The sequence below is a fragment of the Schistocerca serialis genome, chromosome 1, assembly GCF_023864345.2.
Source record: "Schistocerca serialis cubense isolate TAMUIC-IGC-003099 chromosome 1, iqSchSeri2.2, whole genome shotgun sequence".
NCBI lineage: Eukaryota > Metazoa > Arthropoda > Insecta > Orthoptera > Acrididae > Schistocerca > Schistocerca serialis.
In genome coordinates, this window is record NC_064638.1 from 801,373,442 (window position 1) to 801,400,048 (window position 26,607).

The 26,607-nt window shown below is 40.9% G+C and overlaps 1 protein-coding gene across 1 annotated transcript in view; it reads left to right on the plus strand.

Annotated features, from left to right (window-relative positions):
• Nucleotides 1-26,607, plus strand: part of LOC126434973 (ATP-dependent 6-phosphofructokinase-like) — a 439,746-nt gene that overhangs the window by 243,865 nt on the left and 169,274 nt on the right. Inside the window, exon 9 of the mRNA XM_050090461.1 lies at nt 24,735-24,878. Within this exon, the coding sequence (XP_049946418.1) occupies nt 24,735-24,878 (144 nt within the window). The remainder of the gene's footprint in view (nt 1-24,734; nt 24,879-26,607) is intronic.

The following is a 26,607-nucleotide window of genomic DNA, read 5'->3' on the forward strand; positions in this document are numbered from 1 at the left end:
AAAAACAAATCTTTTACTAAGCTCTTTTTAACAAGAGTGTGATCTAAAACAATTGAATGCATCATCGCAGGATGTGTGAACTGACTGAGATCATACACCTTTCTGAATATGCAGTTGGCACTATGCATCTATTTATAAGTTAATGTTTGGCACCAGAAAGTTCTAGAATAGTATGCTTTTCTGATTACAATATTTTTGTGACTAAAATACAAATTTCCATGAAAGTAAATATTTGACTGCTTTCAAATGTTAATTTTTGTTATTTAATTTAATTTTAAATTTGTATTCTAAACTTCTCGAATCTGCAATTTTGTTTTGTAATATTGTTTTCAAAGAATTGTTTTATAATTCAATAAGATACTCCCCTCATCAACATACAACAAAGTGTTTTCAATAAAGTAAGTTGATTTAATTAACTTTTGTCCATGGAGAAATATTTGTGTTTACTCTCCTTAAATCACTAAAACTAATTACATTCATTCAAATGAGTGACGTCTACATTTTGAAATATGAATGTGAATCTATTATGTTCCAAATGAAATCGTTGTAATTTTGTACATTTGGTTGTAGTTCATTACAAATCCAATAAATTGCATGATTCAGAAAGATAATATAGAATATATACCGGTAGCTATTTATCTGTGCTTGCTTTTTTTAAAATAATCAATGAGATGGCAAATGTTTATTATAAATACTGTGTTTATGTATTGTGCCTAACAATTCTGATCCATAATAACTGAAATAATTATTCCTATGTTACCAGTAGGATCATGTAATATTTTTACAAATTTGTATTGGAAAGTGGGCATGACACCTGGTACTGACTACTACATTAATGGAATCTTGCCTACCTCCAGACAGATTTCAAGGTGCTGCAAGCTGTGTTGTTTGTATGTAGTTGTTATCTAGTCTCCAACCAAACTGTTGTTGATGTTATGCTATTTGCTGGAAGAAATGCTCAGTGACATCTTAAAAAATTGATTATGGGACCCTAAGCCTTACTTAAACTGAAATCCTCATCCTAGTTTATTACTTTTTTCTGATATCTTTTAGACTCTTTAATTAGGCTATCTCAGAAACTTGGTAATTACACCCCTGTACTTGTTTCATCATGTTTAATTTCATAATTATATTTAAAGCACTGCTTAGTAACAGTTAATTTGGTTGGTTATTTTGTTGAGTGTGTCAATAACTTTCCTTTCACATTTCCTCAACTGTCCTATTAGTCTGCTCCTCAAACACATACTAAATTCCCATGGACTGCAGTACACCCACTGCTTTTGGTTGCCTGTTGTCTTCATAATTGTGAAGTCAAATTTTTATTGTTGTTGGCAGGAGAAAAATACGTTTGATGCCAAGTTTCTGTGGTTGTCTATCAATTTTTGCATAGATTGAGGCAGCATAAGACAAGGTAAGTGATTCTTGGTGATTCTTTCTCTGTCTCAGTCTCAGTCTCAGCTTCTTCCTCAGGTACTGTTGATTTTGACACCTGCCCAGTTTATCTGAGTACTCATTCTTTCAGAAAACTATCAATAGGTGTTGTAAGTCTTTGGTAAAGTTCTGCTTGTCTGGCAGTATTCAAGCTCTCAGTGAATCAGAATCTTTTTTAAACAGATGATGTGGCTCAAGGAAGGAAGATAACAGATCAGCATGTGTGGGCTATCTACATAGTCTATGACTCAGGGGTCTGTCCATTCTTCTCGTAATTGACACTTTGACGGAAGTTAGCTGGCCCTCTTTTTCAAATTCCATCATTAATTTTATTTTAGAGCAGATGGAGTTTTCATATTCCAGGAGCTCTACAAATTTTTTTTTTCATGTATTCACATCACAACACATCAACCATGTCTTGATAGAAACAGTCATCCTTACTCTTGAACCAGGCATTATAATTCTTTACAGAATGGACTGTCCTGAATTAAGTTTTCACAGTTTTGTTCCATGGCTACCACTTATAGTAAGAACTTTGTCTTCTTGATTATTTGTTAGCAATGCACTACATTTTGTTTTTCAATATGCTGTGAATAATTTAGTACACAGTGATTTATTACTTCAAATTTACTGTGTTTCCAACTTGTGTGCTAGTTTATTTACTGGTTGTTTTAGACCTAACAGTTTGCATATTTTCATATACATCATAACTTGAATTTCCCACCAGGATGTGTTAAGAGTGACATATTTATGTTTCTAAATCTCTTTATGTTTTACAGCATGACACGATGTTCTTCTTGCAGCAGTTTTATAATTTCATCCAGGCACATCACTTTTTACCATGAACCAGAAAAGGGTGGAAATTTTGGTGTATTTTGCTTTGTCAGCTATTCACATTTTTTTCTGCATGAAGTTTATTCATATTGATTTTTAGCACAGTGATGATGCACATTCATTTCATTTCTAAATCTCACCAATACAGTTTGGACATATTCTTTTTTAAAATCATTATTCATGTTTTTAAGAAGGTATGCAAAATACTGTTATGCCACAGAATACTATCCCTGACAGACACTAAAAGTTCATCCATATTCTACCTTGGCAGCTCCTGGAAGCCAGACCACCTGTGTTAATGACTAGTAGACTGCCAGTCAGGAAGAATTGCTGTGTGATTTACTGCAAACATGGAATTTGCCATAGCATGGGGAAAGTAACGAGAGGCCAAGTCTGCAAGCAGAGCATATAACATCATGGAAGCCGAGAGATACTGTCACACTAGTGACAGAGCAAAGTTTTGTAAGAAAGGCTAGGTACAATGCAACTTTAACAAGTATTCAGGTGTAGAGTCAGCAGAAAAGAGCCTCTGAAAAGTTAAGTTGCAAAAGTGAAGTCACTAGGAGAGCAGACAGTGAAGAAAAACCAGAGCACATGATGATGATGTCATTGCCATCCTCACTGACATGGAGCACATGGGAAGTGCCAACATAAATACCTCACCCTTCTTAACACATGTCATTCCTGATTGATGAGTGCTGACTGCTGACTGCCCAGTGTGGGGTCATTTTCAATAGTGTCAAATGCCTGTCAGACACAAGAATATACCTCCCACTTTTCAGAGATTATTGGATGGTCTACGTGGAGGACTGAAACCAAAGCAGTGTTTGATGTATCTGAATTACATGATAGTGTTTTCAAAGGAAATGGAAGAGCATGTATAATGGTTGGAGGAGATATTCAAAAGACTGAGAGAATGGGACGACAAACACTAAGCATCGATCAATGTCATTTTGCAGCAATGGAAGTAAATTATCCTGGGCATATAATTAGCATAGAAGGTGTGAGAACAGACCCACATTTGGTGGCAGCAATTCAGAATTTTTCACCACCAAAGACAGTTAAATAGTGGCAGAGTTTCATCAGCCTATGTAATTTTTATCTTTGATTCATAAAGGATTTTGCTGAAGTTGCTGGACCTTTAAACAATTTGTTACTGAAAACAGCAAAATTTGAATGGTCTACCAAATTTCAGGTGTCATTCAATTCTTTAAAGTGAGCATTGAGATCATATCCAATTTTGTTATTCCCCAATTTTGAAAACAAATTTATTCTGTTTTGTGATGCAAGCAGTATGGTTGTTGTGTGTGTCTTAGGACAGAATATAGATGGTAAAGAGCTTCCTGTAGTATATGAAGCCCAACAATTGAAAAAATCGAAGCAAAATTATTCCATGAATGAGAAGGAGATGGTAGAAGTAATCTATGGTATTACATACTTCTGCTGTTACTTATATGGCCAAAAGTTTAAGGTATGGATCTCACGGCTCTTAAATGGTTATTGGGATTGAAAGAACTTTGCTGCAGATTAACAAGTTGGGCCATCTGTTTGAGTGAATTTGATTATGAAGTGATACACAAGCCAGGAGAAACGGCATTCTAACTTCTATAATTTGAGCAAAAAAATTGAAGTTCTACAGGCACTGGGCAGGAGCATCACTGAATGGGAAAACGTTCAACCTGCTGAAGCTGGCTGTCAACAATTCAAGTTGCAACCTCAGTTCGTGACCCACAACTGCTTGCTGTGCCGAACAGCAAAGTGCAGATTATGAATGGTAGTACCTGCAGTATTCTGGAATGAAGTCTTGGCACAAGCATGTGACCATATGTTGTCAGGCCATGATGAGAAAAGTGCAGCTGATAGACAAATTGCCAAAAAAAAATTTGGTGGAGGACTAGAAAACAAGATGTAGAGCAACATGTCAGGATCTGTGTACCTTGTGCACAATGAACTGATCATAACCACTGACTGATTCCATTGTAACATCTGCTGGATGCATCTAAACTGTCTGAAATACTTGTTTTGGACATTTTAGACCCATTTAATAAAACACCTGTAGGAAATAAATACATATTGGCTATAATTGAGCATTTCTTGCCTTATAAAGTAATGGTTGCAATTTTTTATGTAAAAGTGGGTACAGATGCTCAAACATTAGTAAATAATGGGTTGCTCACATTTGGCATTCCAGATACACTAATTATAGACCAGGGAACCAAATTCATGTCCAATCTTGTGAAGCAGTTGTGTTGACTGCTCTGAATTTGAATGCCCCTTCCACCCTCAGGTCAATGGTAGAACAGAGAGAGTTCATCATGTGACTTTGAAGGTATTGAGCTATTATGTTAGTAGTAATCATGAAAATTGGGACATAATTTAAATTCTTAACCACAGCATACAATTCTAAAGTTCATAAGTTTACTGATATTTTGCCATATGAGGTAATATAGGGGAGAAAATTGCCTTCACTTTATGAAGTGATCAAGATGAGATTTGGATTCAATGATGAATCAGTAAAAAAGTTTGCTTGGAAATTGCAAGACAGTTGGCAACAGGTAAAACGCACAAATATGAAAGCCTTACAACAACAGGAGCAGATAGGACAATGTGTAAAGAAGTTACTGCGATACAGGATTGGCCAATATGTATTAATGACCGTTCCATGTACACCAAAAGACAAAACAAAGAAATTCCTGACCTGATACCATGGACCATACCAAGTAATGGAAATGATGTTACTTGTCAATGTTAAAATACAAATGCCAGTGAATACTTTGATTATTCAAGTGGGACATATTAAGCCTTTTAAGGGAGCCTTACACACTTAGACCACACCAGTAGATAAGATTTGAGATTGTTGTTTGCCTGTTTTGCATTTGATTTGTTCTGGTGTATATTATTAGGAAGTCATCCAGTTATATTTTGTTCTATTTGTAGTTGTTGTTGTTATGGTCTTCAGTCCAGAGACTGGTTTGATGCAGCTCTCCATGCTACTCTATCCTGTGCAAGCTCCTTTATCTCCCACTACCTACTGCAACCTACATCCTTCTGAATCTGCTTTGTTTATTCATGTCTTGGTCTTCCTCTACAATTTTTACCCTCCACACTGCCCTCCAATACTAAATTGGTGATCCCTTGATGCCTCAGAACATGTCCTACCAACCAGTCCCTTCTTCTAGTCAAGCTGTGCCACAAATTTCTCTTCTTCCCAATTCTATTCAATACCTCCTCATTAGTTATGTGATCTACCCATCTAATCTATAGCATTCTTCTGTAGCACCACATTTTGAAACCTGCTATTCTCTTCTTGTTCAAACTATTTGTCGTCCATGTTTCACTTCCATATATGGCTACACTCCATACAAGTACTTTCAGAAATGACTTCCTGACACTTGAATCTATACTTGATGTTAACAAATTTCTCTTCTTCAGAAACGCTTTCCTTGCCGTTGCCAGTCTACATTTTATATCCTCTCTACTTCGACCATCATCAGTTATTTTGCTCCCCAAATAGCAAAACTCCTCTACTACTTTAAGTGTCTCATTTCCTAATCTAATTCCCTCAGCATCACCCGAGTTAACTCGACTACATTCCATTATCCTCGTTTTGCTTTTGTTGATGTTCATCTTATATCCTCCTTTCAAGACAGTGTCCATTCCATTCAGCTGCTCGTCCAGGTCCTTTGCTGTCTCTGACAGAATTACAATGTCATCTGCACACCTCAAAGTTTTTATTTCTTCTCCATGGATTTTAATTCCTGCTCCAAATTTTTTTTTTGTTTCCTTTACTGCTTGCTCAATGTACAGATTGAATAACATCAGGGATAGGCTACAACCCTATCTCACTCCCTTCCCAACCACTGCTTCCCTTTCATGCCCCTCGACTCTTATAACTGCCGTCTGGTTTCTGTACAAATTGTAAATAGCCTTTCACTCCCTGTATTTTATCCCTGCCACCCTCAGAATTTGAAAGAAAGTATTCCAGTCAACATTGTCAAAAGCTTTCTTTAAGTCTACAAATGCTGGAAATGTAGGTTTGCCTTTCCTTAATCTATCTTCTAAGATAAGTCATAGAGTCAGTATTGCCGCATGTGTTCCAACATTTCTATGGAATCCAAACTGATCTTCCCCAAGGTCAGCTTCAACCAGTTTTTCCATTCGTCTGTAAGGAATTCATGTTAGTATGACTTATTAAACTGATAGTTCGGTAATTTTTAAACCTGTTAACATCTGCTTTCTTTGGGATTGGAATTATTATATTCTTCTTGAAGTCTGAGGGTATTTCACCTGTCTCATACATCTTGCTCACCAGATGGTAGAGTTTTGTCACGGCTGGCTCTCCCAAGGCTATCAGTAGTTCTAATGGAATATTGTCTACTCCGGGGGCCTTGTTTTGACTTAGGTCTTTCAGTGCTCTGTCAAACTCTTCACACAGTATCATATCTCCCATTTCATCTTCATCTACATTCTCTTCCATTTCCATAATATTGTACATTGCCCTTGTATAGATCCTGTATATACTCCTTCCACCTTTCTGCTTTCCCTTCTTTGCTTAGAACTGGGTTACCATCTGAGCTCTTGATATTCATACAAGTGGTTCTCTTTTCTCCAAAGGTCTCTTTAATTTTCCTGTAGGTAGTATCTATTTTACACCTAGTGAGATAAGCCTCTACATCCATCCCTGCTTAGCCATTTTGCACTCCTTGTCGATCTCATTTTTGAGATATTTGTATTCCTTTTTGTGTGCTTCATTTACTGCATTTTTATATTTCCTCCTTGCATCAATTAAATTCAATATATCTTTGTTACCCAAGGATTTCTACTAGTCCTTGTCTTTTTACCTACTTGATCCTCTGCTGCCTTCACTATTTCATCTCTCAAAGCTACCCATTCATCTTCTACTGTATTTCTTGCCCCCATTCTTGTCAATCGTTCTGTAATGCTCTCTCTGAAACTCTCTATAACCTCTGGTTCTGTCAGTTTATCCAGGTCCCATCTCCTTAAATTCCCACCTTTTTGCAGTTTCTTCGGTTTTAATCTGCAGACATGACCAATAGATTGCGGTCTGAGCCAACATCTGCCCCTGTCTTACAATTTAAAACCTGGTTCCTAAATCTCTGTCTTACCATTATATAGTCTATCTGATACCTTCTAGTATCTGCAGGCTTCTTCAATGTATACAACCTTCTTTCATGATTCTTGAACCAAGTGTTAGCTATGATTAAGTTATTCTCTGTGCAAAATTCTACCAGGTGGCTTCCTCTTTCATTTCTTACCCCCAATCCATATTCACCTACTACGTTTCCTTCTCTTCCTTTTCCTACTATCAAATTCCAGTTACCCATGACTATTAAATTTTGGTCTCCCTTCACTATCTGAATAATTTCTTTTATCTCACCATACATTATATCAATTTCTTCGTCATCTGCAGAGCTAGTTGGCATACAAACTTGTACTACCGTAGCGTGGGCTTCATGTCTATCTTGGCCAAAATAATGCATTCACTATGCTGTTTGTAGTAGGTTACCTGCATTCCTATTTTTTTTAATTCATTATTAAACCTACTCCTGCATTACCCCTATTTGATTTTGTATTTATAACCCTGTATTCACCTGACCAGAAGTCTTGTTTGTTCCTCCTCCCATCGAACTTCACTAATTCCCACTATATACAACTTTATCCTGTCCATTTCCCTTTTTAAATTTTCTAACCTACCTGTCCAATTAAGGGATCTGACATTCTACGCTCTGATCCGTAGAATGCCAGTTTTCTTTCTCGTGATAATGATGTCCTCCTGAGTAGTCCCCGCCCAGAGATCTGAATGGGGGACTATTTTACCTCTGGAATATTTTACCCAAGAGGACGCCATCATCATTTAACCATACAGTAAAGCTGAATGCCCTTGAGATAAATTACGGCTGTAGTTTACCCTTGCTTTCAGCCGTTTGCAGTACCAGCACAGCAAGGCCGTTTTGGTTAGTGTTACAAGGCCAGATCAGTCAATCATCTAGACTGTTGACCCTAAAAGTACTGAAAAGGCTGCAGTCCCTCTTCAGGAACCACACATTTGCCTGGCCTCTCAACAGATACCCCTCTGTTGTGGTTGCACCTATGGTACGGCTATCTGTATCGCTGAGGCACGCAAGCCTCCCCACTAACGGCAAGGTCCATGGTTCATGTGGGGGCTATTTATTGGTATTTTTTTTTTTTTTTTAAATCAAGGCCTCAATACAATGATGTTTTGTATGTAGGGGTATATTTTTTTCTGGGAAATCTCATCTTCTGAAGGGATGGGGAGATAGTGATAAGCTTCCTTTCTCTCAAGTCACATGCCAAAATGGGTACAGGTGTGGACCAAAGATCTGTTAACAGTTTCATAGCAAAGACATTGGAAACCCACAGGTATGAATAGAGTAGAATTACAGGATAGTGGAATGATAATAATAAATGGTATGACATGTGACTTAGCAGGCACAGCATTTTATCTACTAGCTATGATCACCTGTATAACCACACTTAAGTGGATACATCCTAATGTTGTGCAGGTCTGAGATGCCATTGAAAGTGGTGCCTACCCAACACTTAACCTTCCTAAATAATACTCTGAATCCAGACATTCTACACTCACTGGACAAACTAGTAACAGTGCAGAAAGGGAAAATTAGAGCCAAATAAATGTTCCAGCCCATACACGAATATCGTAATAGACATCATAGTATCATGACTATAATCATGACATCTATCAGTGCTGTGGTGGTTCTGTTTGTGATTTTTCTAACCTTTCTTTTGCTTTAAATGAAAGTCAGTGCAGCATTTTAAATGAAAGTCAGTGAACCACCCTGATTTATCTGTGCATCAGATACACATTCATTGGTCTGTAAATAAAGGTCCGACATAGTAGGGGAATTATGTGTAAACTGATAGATGAATGTGTAAGTACGAGGTGCGGCTAGAAAAAACTGGACTGATGCTGGAAAAAACATTTATTTACAATTATTTACAATTTCATGTTATCTCCTTCAATGTACTCTCCTCCTCGGTCTCTACACCGCTCCATACGAATTTTCCACTGTTCATAGCAATGCTGCAGATCATTTTCGGTAAGTCCATACATTACTTCTGTCGCTTTTTCTTTTACTGCTTCAACAGTCTCAAATCTAGTTCCTTTCAAAGCTGACTTGACTTTAGGGAAAAGAAAAAAGTCACAGGGGGCCAAATCAGGTGAGTAGGGTGGATGATCTAAGATGGGAATGTTGTGTTTTGCCAAAAACGTCTTCACTGACAACGCACTGTGAGCTGGGGCATTGTCTTGGTGAAGGATCCATGACTTTTTTCTCCACAAATCGTTCCGTTTTCTCCGTACTCGCTCAAGTAGGGTAGCCAGGACGCTAATGTAGTAATGCTGATTCACTGTTTGTCCCTCTGGTACCCAATCAATGTGCACAATCCCTTTGATGTCAAAAAAAAAAAAAACAATCATCATTGCCTTGAATTTCGATTTTGACATTCGTGTTTTTTTTGTCGTGGAGAACCAGGAGTTTTCCAATGCATCGATTGGCGTTTAGTTTTGGATCGTAAGTAAAAAACCACGATTCATCGCAAGTAATAACATTTTGTAAGAAGGTGGGATCACTTTCAATGTTTTCCAGGATGTCAGAACAAATCATTCTTCGGCGTTCCTTCTGTTCAATTGTGAGACACTTTGGAACCATTTTTGAACACACTTTGTTCATGTTGAAACTTTCATGAAGAATCTGCCTAACACTTTCGTTGTCAACTCCTGTTAACTCAGACACTGCTCTGATTGTTAAACGGCGATCTTGTCGAACAAGTTTACCGACTTTTTCAATGTTTGCATCAGTTTTTGCTGACAATGGTCTGCCAGTGCGAGTGTCATCACTGGTGTCTTCGCGGCCATCTTTAAATCGTTTAAACCACTCAAACACTTGTGTTCGCGATAAACAATCATCGCTGTACACTTGTTGTAACATTACAAACGTTTCACTTGCAGATTTTCCTAGTTTGAAACAAAATTTGATGTTAACACGCTGTTCTTTCTGTACACTCAACATTTTCCGACGCACAGACAAAACGTCAACTACTTAAAACAGACGTCATGGGCAGACTGAGTGCAGGAGGCAGATGATACTCGATCAGTAGGCGGAGCGAGAGTCACGTGACAGGCCACGCAACTTTCAGCATTATTGCATTCGTTTTATTGTTTCACCAGTACTAGTCCGGTTTTTTTCTAGTATATGAGTAATTGTGTTAGCATGTAAGAAATGGCTTCTGCAAAGGACTAAATTATTGCTTAAATATACCAGTGGTTGAAAACTGTATAATGTGCAGCTACATGTGCAAAATCTGTAGGGTGAATTTATTGTGGGTACTCCTAACTGAAACATTTGAGATGACTTTTCTGAAGGTAGGGGGATATGTTATGCCCAAGGATGTATCCCCAGCAGACCTTGGCAGCTCCCAGAAGCCATAGAAGCCAGACTGACTGTGGCAGTGACTAGTAGACTGCCAGCCAGGGGGAAATGCTAAGTGAGTTGTGGCAGATACAGAAGCTATCCTGGTATGGGGGAATGACCGAGTGCCCAAGTCTGCAAGCAGACCATAATGCTTTCAAAGAAGCCAAGAGATACTGTCAACAGAGCATGGTTTCAAAAGAAAGGCCATTACAACACAATTTTAAGTATTCAGGTGTTGAGCCAGCAGAAAAGAGCCCCTGGAAGGTTAAGTTGTAAAAGTGTGAAGTCACTAGGAGAGTTGCCAGCGAGGGAAAACCAGGGCATCTAATGTCATAGCCATCCCCATTGCCATGGAGCACACAGGGAAGTGCCAACATAAATACCCCACTCTTCTTAATAAACATCATTCCTGATTGAATAATGCTGACTGCTGACTGCCCAGTGTGGTGACTGCCCAGTGTGTAGTCTCAGCCCTTGTGTCAGGTGCAGCCATCCAGTGAGAGGGGAGCCTATGGAGTTCAAAACTCAGCACATTGTCTCCGATCATATAACCAACCATGAGTCTGGCTGGAAGGATGATTCTGCTGCTGCTAGATGCACTGCCAAGTTCTGAGGCCACATTGATAGGTCGCAGAGGTCAACAACACCCTGCAGGTCTGTTGGAGACTTGACCCCTGTGACCTGGATGCTGTCTTTCATCCACCTTGAATGGGTGGATGCTGCTGCTGCTCATCCAATTCCTGTGGTAGACAATGATGGTGCTGAAACTTCCTAGCAGATTAAAACTGTGTGCCAGACAGAGACTTGAACTTGGGACCTTTGCCTTTCGCGGGCAAGTGCTCTACTGACTGAACTACCCAAGCATGACTCACGACCTGTCCCCACAGCTTCAATTCTGCCTGTACCTCGTCTCCTACTTTCCAAATGTCACAGAAGCTCTTCTGCAAACCTAGCAGAACTAGCACTCCTGAAAAAAGGATATTACAGAGACGTGGCTTAGCCACAGCCTCAGGGATGTTTCCGGAATGAGATTTTCACTCTGCAGCAGAGTGTGTTCTGATATGAAATTTCCTGGCAGATTAAAACTGTGTGCTTGGGCAGTGCAGTTGGTAGCGCACTTGCCCGCGAAAGGCAAGGGTCCCAATTTCAAGTATCAGTCCAGCACACAGTTTTAATCTGCCAGGAAGTTTCATATCAGTGCACACTCTGCTACAGAGTGAAAATCTCATTCTGGAAACATCCCTGAGGCTGTGATAAGCCATGTCTCTGCAATATCCTTTCTTCCAGGAGTGCTAGTTCTGCTAGGTTTGCAGAAGAGGTTGTGTGAAGTTTGGAAGGTAGGAGATGAGATACTGGCAGAATTGAAACTGTGGCAACAGGTTGTGAGTCATACTTGGGTAGCTCAGTCGGTAGAGAGCACTTGTCTGCACAATGTAAAGGTCCCAAGTTCAAGTCTCAGTCTGGCACACAGTTTTAATCTGCCAGGAAATTTCATATCAGTGGACACTTCACTGCAGAGTGAAAATCTCATTTTGGAATGATGGTGCTGGCTCCTCTTTCCTAAACGAGGTCTGAGATGGAAATTAATAAACACCTGTCCATCAACCCAAGTTTAGCACTGAATGAGCAGACACAGTTGCCCTACTTCTAACTGCAGATACACTATGTGATCAAAAGGATCCAGACACCCCCAAAATTGTACGTTTTTCATATTAGGTGCATTGTGCTGCCACCTACTGCAGGATACTCCATATCAGTGACTTCAGTAGTCATTAGACATCGTGAGACAGCAGAATGGGGGGCTTCACGGAACTCATGGACTTCGAACATGGTCAGGTGATTGGGTGTCGCTTATGTCATACATCTGTACACAAGATTTCCACACTTCTAAACATCCCTAGGTCCACTGTTTCCAATGTGATAGTGAAGTGGAAATGTGAAGGGACACATAAAGCACAAAAGCGTACAGGCCAACCTAGTCTGTTGACTGACAGAAACCGCCGACAGTTGAAGAGGGTCATAATGTGTAATAGGTAGACACTATCCAGACCATCACACAGGAATTCCAAACTGCATCAGGATCCACTGCAAGTACTATGACAGTTAGGCGGGAGGTGAGAAAACTAGGATTTCATGGTCAAGCGGCTGCTCATAAGCCACACATCATGCTGGTAAATGCTAAACGATACCTCGCTTGGTGTAAGGAGTGTAAACATAAGACGATTGAACAGTGGAAAAACATTGTGTGGAGTGATGGTACACAATGTGGCGATCCAATGGCTGGGTGTGGGTATGACGAATGCCCAGTGAATGTCATCTGCCAGCATGTGTAGTGTCAACAGTAAAATTTGGACTTGCACCCCTTGTTGTTTTGCATGGCAGGGTCACAGCTCAGGCCTACATTGATGTTTTAAGCACCTTTTTTTGCTTCCCACTGTTGAAAAGCAACTCAGGGCTGGGGATTGCATGTTTCAACACAATCATGCACCTGTTCATAATGCATGGCCTGTGGCGGAGTGGTTACATGACAATAACATCCCTGTAATGGACTGGCCTGCACGGAGTACAGATCTGAATCCTATAGAACACCTTTGGGATGTTTTGGAACAGCAACTTTGTGCCAGGCCTCACCGACCAACATTGATACCTCTCCTCAGTGCAGCACTCTGTGAAGAATGGGCTGCCATTCCCCAAGAAACCTTCGAGCACCTGACTGAATGTATGCCTGCAAGAGTGGAAGCTGTCATGAAGGTTAAGGTGGGCCAACACCGTATTGAATTCCAACATTACTGATGGAGGGCACCACAAACTTGTAAGTCATTTTCAGCCAGGTGTCCGTATACTTTTGATCACATAGTGTACTACTCATAATCCCATCCAGGCCATGTTGTAAATTACTCCTTACTCACATGATCCATTTCCTTTGCTTCAGTTACTATAATTTCTCTTGTATTAAAAAAGATTTACTTTGTTTAACCACAGTTACTTCACTCACTTGTTTAATATCAATATTGTATCTTATCTGTTTGTAATTTAGGATCTGTTAAAGACAAGATTGTTTTGTTCAGCCACATCTCTGTAATATGTCATGGAAGTTTATTGTTCAAGTACGTTCTTCTATGTATGACTGTTGTAATTTTTCTATAGTTCATTAGTTAATAAGTCACGTATTTTATCTTAGTTAAGCAATCGTACATCACTTTTCACTGAAATAATTCCAATTGTTTTATTCATAATTCTAACATTTAACATTTTTGTCTGTGGTAATTGAGATACTCCATACATACATTAGTTTAAAATCTATGATCCAACAAAGTTTCACAATGTCAGATACTCATCTTTGTACCTGATGATGGCTTAATTAGTTAAGCAATCGTATATCACCTTGCACTGAAATAATTCCACTTGTTTTATTCATAATTCTAACATTTAACATTTTTTGTCTGTAGTAATTGAGATACTTCATAAATACACTGGTTTAAAATCTATGATCCAACAAAATTTCACTTTGTCACATACTCATCTTTGTACCTGATGATGGCTCAGTTGTTGAAAACTGGTTCGTGAAACAAATAATAAATATTGTAGAATATTACAGCAGTGTCATGTGTATCATTCATAATGCGTGAAGTATTCCACTGAGAACTGATGGAACAGTCAGTCAATGCACTTTGGAGATCTATACACAGAGCTGAAGGCTGCCAGATTCCATAGTGGAGAGCCATCTGTGATGTAGCAGCCACCGTCCAATGCTTTTCTCTACTGGCAATACTGCAAGCCGAGTGCAAGCTGGCCTTCTGCCACTGATGAGACACTGCTCCACTGGGCCAGCTGAGGCATGGCCCTTTGGAGGACAATCCTGTATTACTGACCAATAAATGTGTTATTGTCAATGATGTTTTCTTGGCACTTTAGAGTGTAACTAGGTCCTCACCGCTGCATCCCACCCACCTCTCTCTTGATGAATGTAGGAGCCTGTGACTTGACATGTAATACTTTTACACTGACCACCTTTTTGTTGGTTATTTGATTCACTTTTTGTCAGAATGATCAATGAATAAATCTGAGTGACTTCAATGAGGCATAATCATGGGTCCTACATATTCAGCATTCTGTCTGAAAGGTTTTACAAGTTCACTGCTAGCCATATTGCTATGAAGTGGTATACATCAGACATTTACTAAATCCAGTCATTCCTCTGTTAGGCTTAGGAAAATAACCAATAGAGATCGGTGAACTCCTCTCTGGAATCCTTTTTTATATTTCCAGAGGAGCTCAGGTACAGGGACCAATGACGGATCTGCTAATAATGCAGCTATCGAGAAACCATAACATGAGAGACAAAGTGCTTTATGTTATGGGAAATGGGAATACGGATAACTGTATATGCAACAAACTGTACCCATAAATGTCTATACATATATTTCAGCAGAAAGAAAGATACATGTGTACACTGTACAAGGTACAAAGGCTGACCGGAACATTAACACGGCGGCACGTCAGAGCAATTAGAGTTCAAAGGTCATGCTTTATGTGTTCAAAGTGACCTATCAACGCCACACAGCCCCCCCCCCTCCTCCCCCTCACACAGTATGGAGTATGGCATGAGGGGAGGTTGTGTGGGCGTCAGTGTCGGGGTGAGTAGTGCGAGGTGGCAGGTGCACGAGTGGAAGCTCCATCTCCGTCAGAGTGGCATGCGAAGTTGTGGTGATGGGCAGCAGATCGACACCGTAATCAGACAGCCAGCGGGGGCAGATCATGCGTTGGCCGACCCGGGAGTAGAGGTGTGGGGAGGGGTGCGGTATGCGTGCGTGCCTGCCCCTAATGCAGATCGAGATGTCCGAGGAGATGAACGCATGAACTCTGATGGATTGCACTCTTGGGGGAGGGACAGGACTATCTTGACATCTAGTTCCTTGTTGAGTGTCAAGTCTGCAGTGTCTGTAAGGAGCATGAGCACACGGTCGTCAAAAGTGAAAATCGACACATCATCGATGCGGTTAGGTGGTCCATTGCAGCGCAAGTTGAAAGTCGGTGACTAATCATCAGAAGGAGAAGATCCTACCATGGGATGAGCTAACTCATTATTGGGCTTGGCAATGGAAAATTCGTCTGGATGGTCTGACTGGGACAGCAGAGGGGCGTTGGAGTCCACAAAAGCAGGCTTGAGCCTGTGTAGTAAAATGGTCTGCGGGCGATATTTAAACATAATGTCAAATGTTGTCTCGCCCTTCCGGAGTACTCCAAAGGGACCGAGGTATGGGGGTTGAAGGGGTTGTCTAATGGAATCGTCCCTGGCCATAATGTGGAAGCATGTGTTGAGTGCGGTTGACACATAAGTGTCCACTGGGGAATGATTGACAGGCAGGTGTAGCTGTACGTGTCTAAAGTGGGTGCGCATTCTACTAATAAAGTCTGGGGAGATGGGGAAATCCTCAGGTGCTTGAGGAAGAATAAGTTCCCCAGGTAGGACTGGGTTCTAGCCGAAAACGAATTTGGAGATGGTTCCCTGTAAGTCAGGTTTAAAGGTCGAATGGAGACCGAGTAACACTCAAGGAAGAGCCTCAGACCAGTGGCAGTCATGGCACCTGAGTGCTGTTTTTAATGAGACATGTGGTCGATTGTGGAGAGGATATATCTGTGGCCCTCTGATGGTGGCAGAGGGCCGATAAGGTCGATATGTACATCATGAAAACGTCCTTGTGGAATGTCAAACTTGCCAAGGGGGGGGAGAGGTGTGGCATCTGATTTTTTTGCGGTGGCAGGAAATGCAGCTGCGTGCCCAGGTTTGACAGTCCTGCTTAACATTATTCCAAACAAAACGCTCAGTGATGAGGCACGTGGTGGTCCAGATGCCAGGGTGGGCAAGGTTATGCAAGGTGTTGAAGGCTTTTCAGCGCAACATTGGAGGGAGCAGCGGCCGCAGAGTGGTGGCAGAAGAGTCGCACAACACTTCATCCAAAATGCCGGGGAACTTAGTTTTGGTAAACACAAGTAATGTCTGAGGATCCACAAGGAGAGCGTGAGATTCCTCGTCAGGGCCTGGAGAGCAGCAAGGTCAGATAAATCGACGATGCGTGAGACACTATTGATCCGCAAGAAGAAATCAGCAGGGATGTTTTCTGTGCCTTTGATGTAGCATACGTCTGTAGTAAATTGAGAGACCAGGTCGAAGTGGCGGAAACGCTGAGGGGGTGGATCCTTGGAAGGGTTGCAAAAGGTTTGTGATCAGTAAGGATGAAGAAAGAACAGCCCTCGATGTCAGGGCGTAAGTGTTTGACGGCTTCATAGAATGCCAGAAGTTCTCTATCAACAGTGGAATATTGCTTCTGTGCCGTAGACAATTTTTAGAGAAGAAATGAAGGGGTGAAACTGTGTTGCCTTTGCATTGCTGTAATATTGCCCCAACCACAATGTCGCTGGCGTCCATAGCGATGAACAACTCAGCAGACAGATCGGGTTGGGTGAGTACGACGGTGTGAGCTAATGCTGACAGATCGGGTTGGGTGAGTACGACGGTGTGAGCTAATGCTGTCTTTAAAGCCCTGAAAGCCTGCAACGTAGGTTCAGTCCAGTGGGCTGGCTTAAGGCCCGAAGTCTGTTTGCCAGAGGGCAAGTCCTCCAGAGGGGCTACACGGTGGCAGCAGAAGGTAGACATAGTAATTTATAGTACCCAGGAAGCATCAGAATTCTTTGTACATAGCCGGGGGTGGCAATGATGTGACAGTCTGCACGTGGGATTTGGGAGGCTGCATTCTGTCTGAGGAGACAGTGTAACCAAAAAATGTCACAGAAGACTGGCAAAATTGGAATTTATCATTGTTGACCTTGACACCCTTGGAGTTCAAGGTCTGGAGGACCTGGGATAAATGATCTTCATAGTTCTCAGTCGACTTGCTGAAAATGAGGATGTCATACAGGTATGCAAAGCAGAACTCGAACTGTTGTAAGATTGAGTCAATGAAATGTTGCCACATTTGTGCCACATTCTTTAAGCCAAATGGCATGAAGTTGTATTGGAACAGACTGAGCGGCGTGATGATAGCGGTCTTTGGGATGTCTTCTGGCGCTACAGGAATCTGGTGATAGGCACGTTTACAGTCAATCACACTGAAGATTGTGGTGCCCGATAACATATGGGTGAAATCGTTTATGTTCGGCACTGGGTAATTGTCCATGACGGTACGAGCGTTTAAGCGTCTGTAATCACCACACATTTGAAAAGAACCATCGTGTTTGGTGATGAGGTGAATCGGAGAAGACAAGTTGCTGTCCAATGGCTGTAGAATGCTTGCCTCCAGAAGTTCGTTAATTTGCTGCCGGGCCATGCGCAACTTAATGGGGTTGAGGCATCTAACCTTGTGCCTAATAGGAGGGCTGGCAGTGGTAATTATCTGGTGTGTCATTCCATCAGTAACGGTTGAGACTGAGAACTGCACACAAGGATGAGTATCGCCTTGATGTGAAGTTTTGGAATGAGTGGGGCACGATGAGGCATAGCTGTTAGTGCAAGTGGGAAAAGGCAGCACGAAAAGTCACATGCCTATTACTTCAGTGTGGTGCGTGCTCATTTGGAGATATCAGCTGCATGTGTAGCACAGAGAGGATTGGGGTGCACAGCGACTGTCTGTTGTTAGCTTTGACTTGAGTAACCGTCGCGGGCGAGAGAGGCGCTGGCGTCACGTGGGGAACAACAATGGCCGCCATATCACATGGTTGGTGTGCGAGAGAGGGGGAATGTTTACCAACACACAGGGTGGCTGCCTGCATGGTGGGCATGTACGCATCACGCGCATGACTGTCATTAGAAGCACTGTTTGAAACACATGGCACTGCACATAGCGGGCATGTGGCTGGTGCAGAGATCACTGAACACAAAGAATGTTTTTGAACTAACCTGATGAGTGTCCTTGCTGGTATCTGCTGATGAAGGTCGATCAGGTGAAGGAACTTTGGACTGCAGTTGCAGCAGTGAGGTATGAGCTGTGGTGAGTTTGTTGAAAGTGTGAGCAATGCGTTGTTTCAACTTGTCATTTTGCTGACGGAGTTGCGCCACTGTGTCATACTCCGACAGTAGATTAGTGATGCAGGTCACAATTTTGTCTGTGAGGGTGGAGCACTTGTGAACCAAATCACATGTCGCGAGGGAAACGGAACGACGAGCATAAGTGCCTGAGCACGGTATCTGAGTGTCAGAAGGGTAGTGTAGCACTGAACCTTGGACTACGTTTGGGAAGGGTTTCTAATGGGACAAGAAATCCATACCAAGCATTGGTTTGTCAACGTCGGCGATGTAAAAAGTGCACAGGAAATGTAGAGAAGGAGATAGATGCACCATAACTTTAGCAGAGTCGACAGTTTGTAATGTTGATTCATTGACAGTGTGTAGAAGTGACTTTGTTGGTGAAGAAATGGGAGGAGCCAACGATGTAGGTATGATGGACATGTCAGCACCTGTGTCGACTAGGAAAACAAGCTGCGATGAAATGTCGGTAATGTATAAATGACTGCTCGGCTGAGAGGACAAGTGGATGGACTGCAATGTTTGAGGTTGCGTTTGAGGTTCTCTGCAGGACTCAGTGTCTTTTAGATCCTGTGGTCGGCGTTTTGGTGCTGGCAAGGTAATCTGCATTTCTTGGCCTCATCCCCAAAAATCTTGTGGTACCAACAGTATGGATGAGCCGGATGTGGCAGTGGTGGTGATTGTGACAGTGGAGGAGGTTTGTCCTCATTGATCTGATTCGAAATGTAAACCGGGACGTATGGTGCGTGTGCAGTTCTTGAGTGCTCAGAAAGAGGAGAGAGTGAACGAGTACTGCCCAGCGGTGCAGATGGCGTGGAGGTGGAACGAGCCCTGCCCCTGCAGGCAGACGGCCGGTAAACAGGCGACGTAGGGCCAACCAGCGGTGAGAGGTGTGCTGGTTGTTTTTGTCACAGTAGTGCATACAGCTGATCTGCGATGCAAAGGCGAGAGCCGGTAGACGTGAAGGAGTGTAGTAGCAGGTGTATCTGTAGGTCGGTAGGTAACTTGGCAGACCGTACCGCCCACAGGGTAACGTCCAGAATTGTGTGTTCACTCACGAGTAGCTGAAGTTGTGATGGAGTGCGGTCCCCCAGGTGTTCCTCATACAGGAACTTGATTATTAATTCCTGTGGTGAGCAGGCGAGTTGGTCCAATATTGTCTTCTTGGCGAACTCATATTTTGGCAGCAGCGGTGGTAAAAGGAGGAGGTCACAAATTAAATGTGAGTGGTCATGGAGGTGCATGACGAGACATAGAAATTTAGAGTTGTCATAGGTCACCTGATGTAACTCTAAAAGGTGCTCCACAAGCGTGAACCATGAAACGGGGTTGTCCTCGTATATAGGAGGTAGCTTCAGCAGACGGTCGGTGGAAAGGGGGGGGGAGGGTGGCTTCGGCGCATCTTGGAAGGCCTGCTGTCCCGTGGTAGGATAGGCTGTCCTATAACCCAACACTATTGGTGTGGGCGTGTTACTAACAACACATCCTGAACAATGGCCGGTTGCAATGTCCCTGCTGAGTCATGGAAGCACGATGCGGCAGGCACGGTCAGTACCATGGGAATGAACGAATGAGCGGCATGTGAGGTAGGCCAGTAAACTGTACCAGAGGATAAAGGCACAGTACTTAATTTGTCCACCTCAGAAATGCCGCAGAGGGCCGGCACGGCAAGCGTAGACGGTACTGTGGAAGGAGTTGCTGAATTGTGAACAAAACTGTTATTATATAGCTGCAGAAAAGGTCCAGTTCTAAGCTGCCGCCACCTTGTAGCAAGCACAATATAGTCTAAAATGTTTACATGTGCACATGCTTCTGTTTTTTCATAATCTAAAACCTAGTATTAGTCCAAAGTAGGGAGCTGCTGTGAGTAAGGGGGGAGGGGGTGGGAAGGGGGAGGGGGATGGTTTGGTACTTAGTGTGGCAACAGCGAGAGTTTTCTGTGCACCCTATGTGGTAAGACCATAAATCACTGGTGAAACTTGCTGGCAGTCACATTGTCATGGTACAACGTTCCTGGATGGCGAAGCGCCATCGAGTGTGCTCGAACTCACGTGGTCGAGAAACTGGGCGACAGATCTGGTGGTTGAGCCTGGCGAACTTGATGTATAAAAATGTCCGTTATTAAATTGTGAGGAAGGCAAAACTGGCATAGCTTGATAGCAGTTGATCGCATGTGCATGTTGCACGAATGGTGGCATTGCACATGGCACTACTGTAACCGACGTTGCAGAGCATGAACACTACACAAGCGATTGATTGTTGCACAATTGTGGAAATCGTCCACTTCACCTTTCACATGTTGGCGTACACGGTCTGGTGACACAAAACCCGAGTCCATTGTTTGAGGTAACAGCGTAACACTTGGCCATTGTAGAGGTGCAAAGTTTGAGGTTAACTTCATTGGAGATCACGAATCACTGTCCGTTAGCAGCGAAACAACCATTGGCAGGGGATTGGAGTGGCCTGGTAGTAGTAGCTGAGCCTCCAAATCCTCTTAAAAAATGTTGGGTGAGGCAGCCATGACGTCGAACGTAAAACCTGTTGATTCCGCACACCCGGTGCGGAAGTCGCAGAAGCTGTAGAAACTTTGGGATCACCAGGATGGGAAACGGGAATACGGATAACTGTATACGCAACAAACTGTTCCCATAAATGTCTATTCATATACTTCAGCACAAAGAAAGATACACATGTACACACTACAAAGTACAAAGGCTGACTGGAACATTAGCATGGCGGCTTGTCAGAGCAGTTAGAGTTCAAAGATCAAGTTTTTGTGGTCGATGTGACCTACTGACACCACAATGTGATTCAGTGATACAGCAATTCTGTCATTGGAATGATGAGTGATGATATGTGATGTCACATTCAACTTAGGATGCAATATCTGTCTGAATGTACTGTGGTGATAGTGACATATGGTGGATGTTATGTGATGGTCCATAACTGTATTTCCTACTTTGGACTAATACTAGGTTTTAGATTATGAAAAAAACAGAAGCACGTGCACATGTAAACATTTTAGACTATATTATGCTTGCTACAAGGTGGCAGCAGCTTAGAACTGGACCTTTTCTGTAGCTATATAATAACAGTTTTGTTCACAATTCAGCAACTTTTGAATCATCCTTAGAAAAAATGAGATGGATTTGCAGAAACTGGGTACTCAGAATTACAATCTGAGCGCTGGAGAACATATTTAAATAGGACTGAAACATCAGTTACCTGCAAAAATTGTTTATTCAGAAAAACTACATCTGTTCAAAATGATTCAGGAATAATAGGCAGAAATTCTATCTCTCTGTATCATATCTTAGTGGATAGGCCCTCCTGAGGATTAAACACTGTAATGGTATCTATCTGAATACAAGTAATGATAGAAAATTTGTATCATGACCATCATTTAAATCTCAATGTCCTGTGTTTTTTTAGTAGTTCCCATACCATGGAGGTATCCAAATTCTTGTACACACAGGGTAAGTGTTAAATACAAGACCAAAAGCCTGGAGTTTAAGTTTAAGTAAAGCCATTCTGACAAAGATTTGTATGCAGTAATTCAAACCAGGCATTGCAAGCCTCCGTTTAATCCAGGATGGATGACGAATGATTACTACATAAAAAAAAGGAAAGATAAAATCAAAAATATGCTGGGAGTGAGTGTGATCAGTTGCTGAGATGAGATGCACCTGCACATGTTGTTCACAATCATACTCACTTTAGCCATTAATGTTGTTTCACCTGCTACCAGTCTGGCAGTGTCTGCTCAGGTTGAGAGTGATGAGTATGTGTAGTCAGGTCTCCTAGAGTAACATAATGAAAACAAAAAATAATGAAAGCAGCTAGATCTCATTTGACATTTTTCTGGGTGTGAAAATGAAGGCGACTATGAAGTGGAAATGTGGTTGAACCAAGAGGGGTTAGTAAAAAGTGACCAACAGTGCTATTGTGGATATGGTAGATAAGGTAACAGAGATTCTAGTGATGAAGAGGCCAGTGTTGGTGGCAACAAAGTGTGCCACAGTTATGGAATGGTGGCATTAGAATTAGCATTGAGCTGTGTGTTGCAACAGAACACCAGTTGATGTTAGCCTTATACGGTGGTGGCAGGACTATGCTGCTAAGAATAGATCTCCTTCACAAAATAAAATACAGTTGATTCTGTTTTCTGAAAGAAAAATATGTACAATAGTAACAGTTGTATAGAAGTTCGTGCAATACATATGTGTTTACAGTAAATGTTTGAGTTTCTACTAGAACATTACTTCTAAAACCAACTCTTATTAATACTGTAACTGATGAAATAAATTTTTACTGTAGTATTAATGTGAACATCAAGTTCTGAATCTATTTTTAAATAAAAGGTCTTTAAAATTGTCACTCTTTGTGTAATTGGAGTTTTCCGAAATGCAAGCTCTACTTGGCCCCAATTACCTGGAATTACTAAGGTTTTCTGTATTATTGAAAAATGGCAAGTTGCTCAGTGATTCAGAGTTTGCAGTACACATTAAACCCCCTATAATTTGCTTGGTAAATTAGTTTCAAGGGCAGTTAAAATCAAGGGCATTTCAACTCCAATAGGACCATACTTACAATCAGGACCATGCTTATAATCAAGACAGTGTAAGTTGATACCTAACTGTTGCAGTGGGCTGGGAGCAAAAGCTTACCTCAATCAGTCACTTTATGAAACTTTGTAAACGTCTCTGTAATGATGTTTCACTGTTGTCACAGCTCTATAGACAGTTAACTGTTTTCGCTTGCAGCTGTTTGCACTTCACAGTTGAAAATAGGCAACAGCACTACTAGCTGTCAGGGATCTTCTTACATCGACTTGACTATAGCCTTCTGGTGGAGCACAGATTATTTTTGTTTTCTTTATGAGATGCTGGTTATCACACATAAATAACTTGGATATTGGTTGTGTGCAGTAATCTCTGGTTTCAGTATAATGAAGCAGCACCACATGCCAGTGTTGCTGTGAGATGACAGATAACTGTCATCTGAACCTGGTATGTTTTCCGGATTTAACATTCCTTTAATTTTTAGCATGCAGAGGCATCAATTGTATGATATACATCATTCATACCTGACATGTCCCACATCATTGAGGATTCCTCATAATGGCTCTAGGAAATGAATGATGTATTTGATCTAACATAACCTAATCACATTTATTTCTCCCTGAAGTGACAAATGAAATTTTGTGATGGGACCAAAATTCAAATCTAGATTTCTTACTTTTTACAAGTGCCAACCTTCCTGGATGAAGGCAAATTCTCACTTTCATTTATGTTCTTTATTACATGTAATAACAGGGAAAAAACTATCAATTATGTGTCTGGGATCATCTGACTGAACAGCAATTGTTATTGTCTTCTACTAAGTTACCAGAAATGCCTATTAAATATGAAAGTCAAAAACTGATATAATGTTCAAACACATCTTTGTGGTCAGTACAACAAAAACCCAGTCCAAAACTGCAAATTCTACTTTTTTTATCCACTCAATGACTAGTTTTAGGCCGATACCCATTTTCAAATCATTGTAACTTAGTCAAAAATGGTATTTGACTCTGTTATGATAATTTGAAAAGGGGCTCAGCCTAAAACCAGTCGTTGAATGAATAAAAAAGTAACATTTTAAAATTTGTTCTGGCTTTTTGTTGTACTAATGAACTGAAATTGCTGACCCACAGCTATTCCAGCATGCTGTAAGTTGTAAACATCTTCATTGTGTTCAGAAGTTACAGTTTAAATCAGCACCTTTTATTTGATTATTTATCATTATAATTTCTGTTATTAGTTGTGAAATACCAATTCAAAATGGTTTATGAAATTAATACGAAACAAATTGAATATTCTGTTATGACCATTAAATTTAGTAACAATATTTCTGTTTAAATTTTCATTTCAAATCTTACTTATGTTGCTGTTGAAGGAAGACTAATGTGTAAACATCTCTCCTGTGAACAGTCATTTATCATGGCTGTAATGCATGTTGGAGCTCCAGCCTGTGGAATGAATGCAGCCGTCAGGTCATTTGTAAGGTGCAATGTGTATAAAGGTGTAACTACATATGGCATCCAAAATGGAGTTGAAGGATTGGAATCAGGAAATGTTAGTATAAAGACAGTAGTATTAACTAAATTTTTAGTACTTTTGAGCCAAATATCCAATACATAGTAGTTCTACTTGACAAGACAACATTCATTAATCATTGTGGTTTGATCATATGTAGTATTGTGATTTTAGCAGTCCTTTTTACCCTCATTTTCATACCTGTTACCTTGATTTTGTGAAAATCACCAGCAATGTATCTCATAATGCAGGAAATGGAAAAATTCATTACAGTACTGAAATAAAAGAACAGATAACCATTGAGCGCAAATCGTTAAATATTTTGTCTTTACAAAAAAATTCATTTTTGAAGTCTCTCCCATAGAATAACTGTAAACATTACTGTATAATTGGAGCGATAAAATAATCAACTGACCAAGCAGTGCCAGGAGAAAAAACATAAAAGTTATGGAAATGTGCAGGCTTTTGGAGCCAGTGCCTGCATCTTCTGGAGAAGGGATAGGAAGAGGGATGAAGAAAAAGGACTTGCAAGATTTAGGAAATGAGAAGAGTTATGGAAAAGTTGCCCTGAACCCCAGGCCTCTCCATTTCTTAAATGTCATCAGTCCTGTTCCTTCATCCTTTTTCCATTCCCTTCAACCTTTTTGCCAAAAGAAGTTGTCACTGAATGTGAAAGCTTGCACATTTCAGTAACTTTTGTATGGTTTTTTTCTCTTGCCCCTGCCTGGTGAGTAGATTTTTAAACTATCCAATTATATTATATTTTCAAAAATTGATTATTTTTGTTTATATTTTACCAAAACTAGATATAAAAAACATCTTCTCGCCAAGTGGCTGTAGGAGTAAACACACAAAAGTTGTGGAAATGGCAAGTTATCACTTAGGATGAATGGGCTTAGACAGTGGGTATATATGGGGGAAGCACAATGTCCTGTTCCAGAACATGCCATGACAGCTTGGGGCCTATTTAACCACATGTGCCATCTGGATTCTCCACATGACACCAGTTTCTCAGTACTCTGAAGGTGGGAACAGATGTCACAACATGTTTTTGATTCTTGGCGCCCACCTGTACTAAATTTATGTTACTTTCTGTAGTCTCAGCATTTCTGGAAAAGAACTACCCCATCTTCCATCTTCAAGCTCTCAGGTTCCTCAGTCACATTCAGTGCAGTCCTCAGCAATCAGTCTTTCCTTCTCATCTCATTCAATAGGCCTCGTCTGACACAGGCTTCCAGATGAGTTTTCCACAACTCCTCCCACTTCCGGTACCTCAACAATCCTTTTCCTTCATCCCACTTCCTTCCCCTTCAGCTCCAGAAGCTTGCATAGTACCATAACTTTCTTGTGTATCTTTTCCTGCCACCCCTTCATGAGCAGCTTTTTTATCTATCCAATTATATTATGAAAGAGTTACTATTTTTGATTAACAGTACTGGTATCTTTGTGAGTTGTTAAGTCTTCTACAAAGGTACTGCAATGAGATACAATAGGTGAAGGCAGGATAAATGTGATGCCTCTATCTCAGAATCAAAATCTTTAAATTAATATTTGCAATCTTTTTTTAACTGAAAGTTTTAGGTTAAGTGATCTTCAGCAGTGCAAACAATTACTGTGCTGACAGCACATAGTTACAGGAGTTATTTTCAGAAATTTTGTGTTTCTGTAATTTTTTATTCATCATTCAATGTCTTCAGTTGTTTTAGCTTGTGGTGAAAGTTGTTTTCTGTTATGCTTTGCTTGTCTAGTTAAGCATACGTAGCTGACC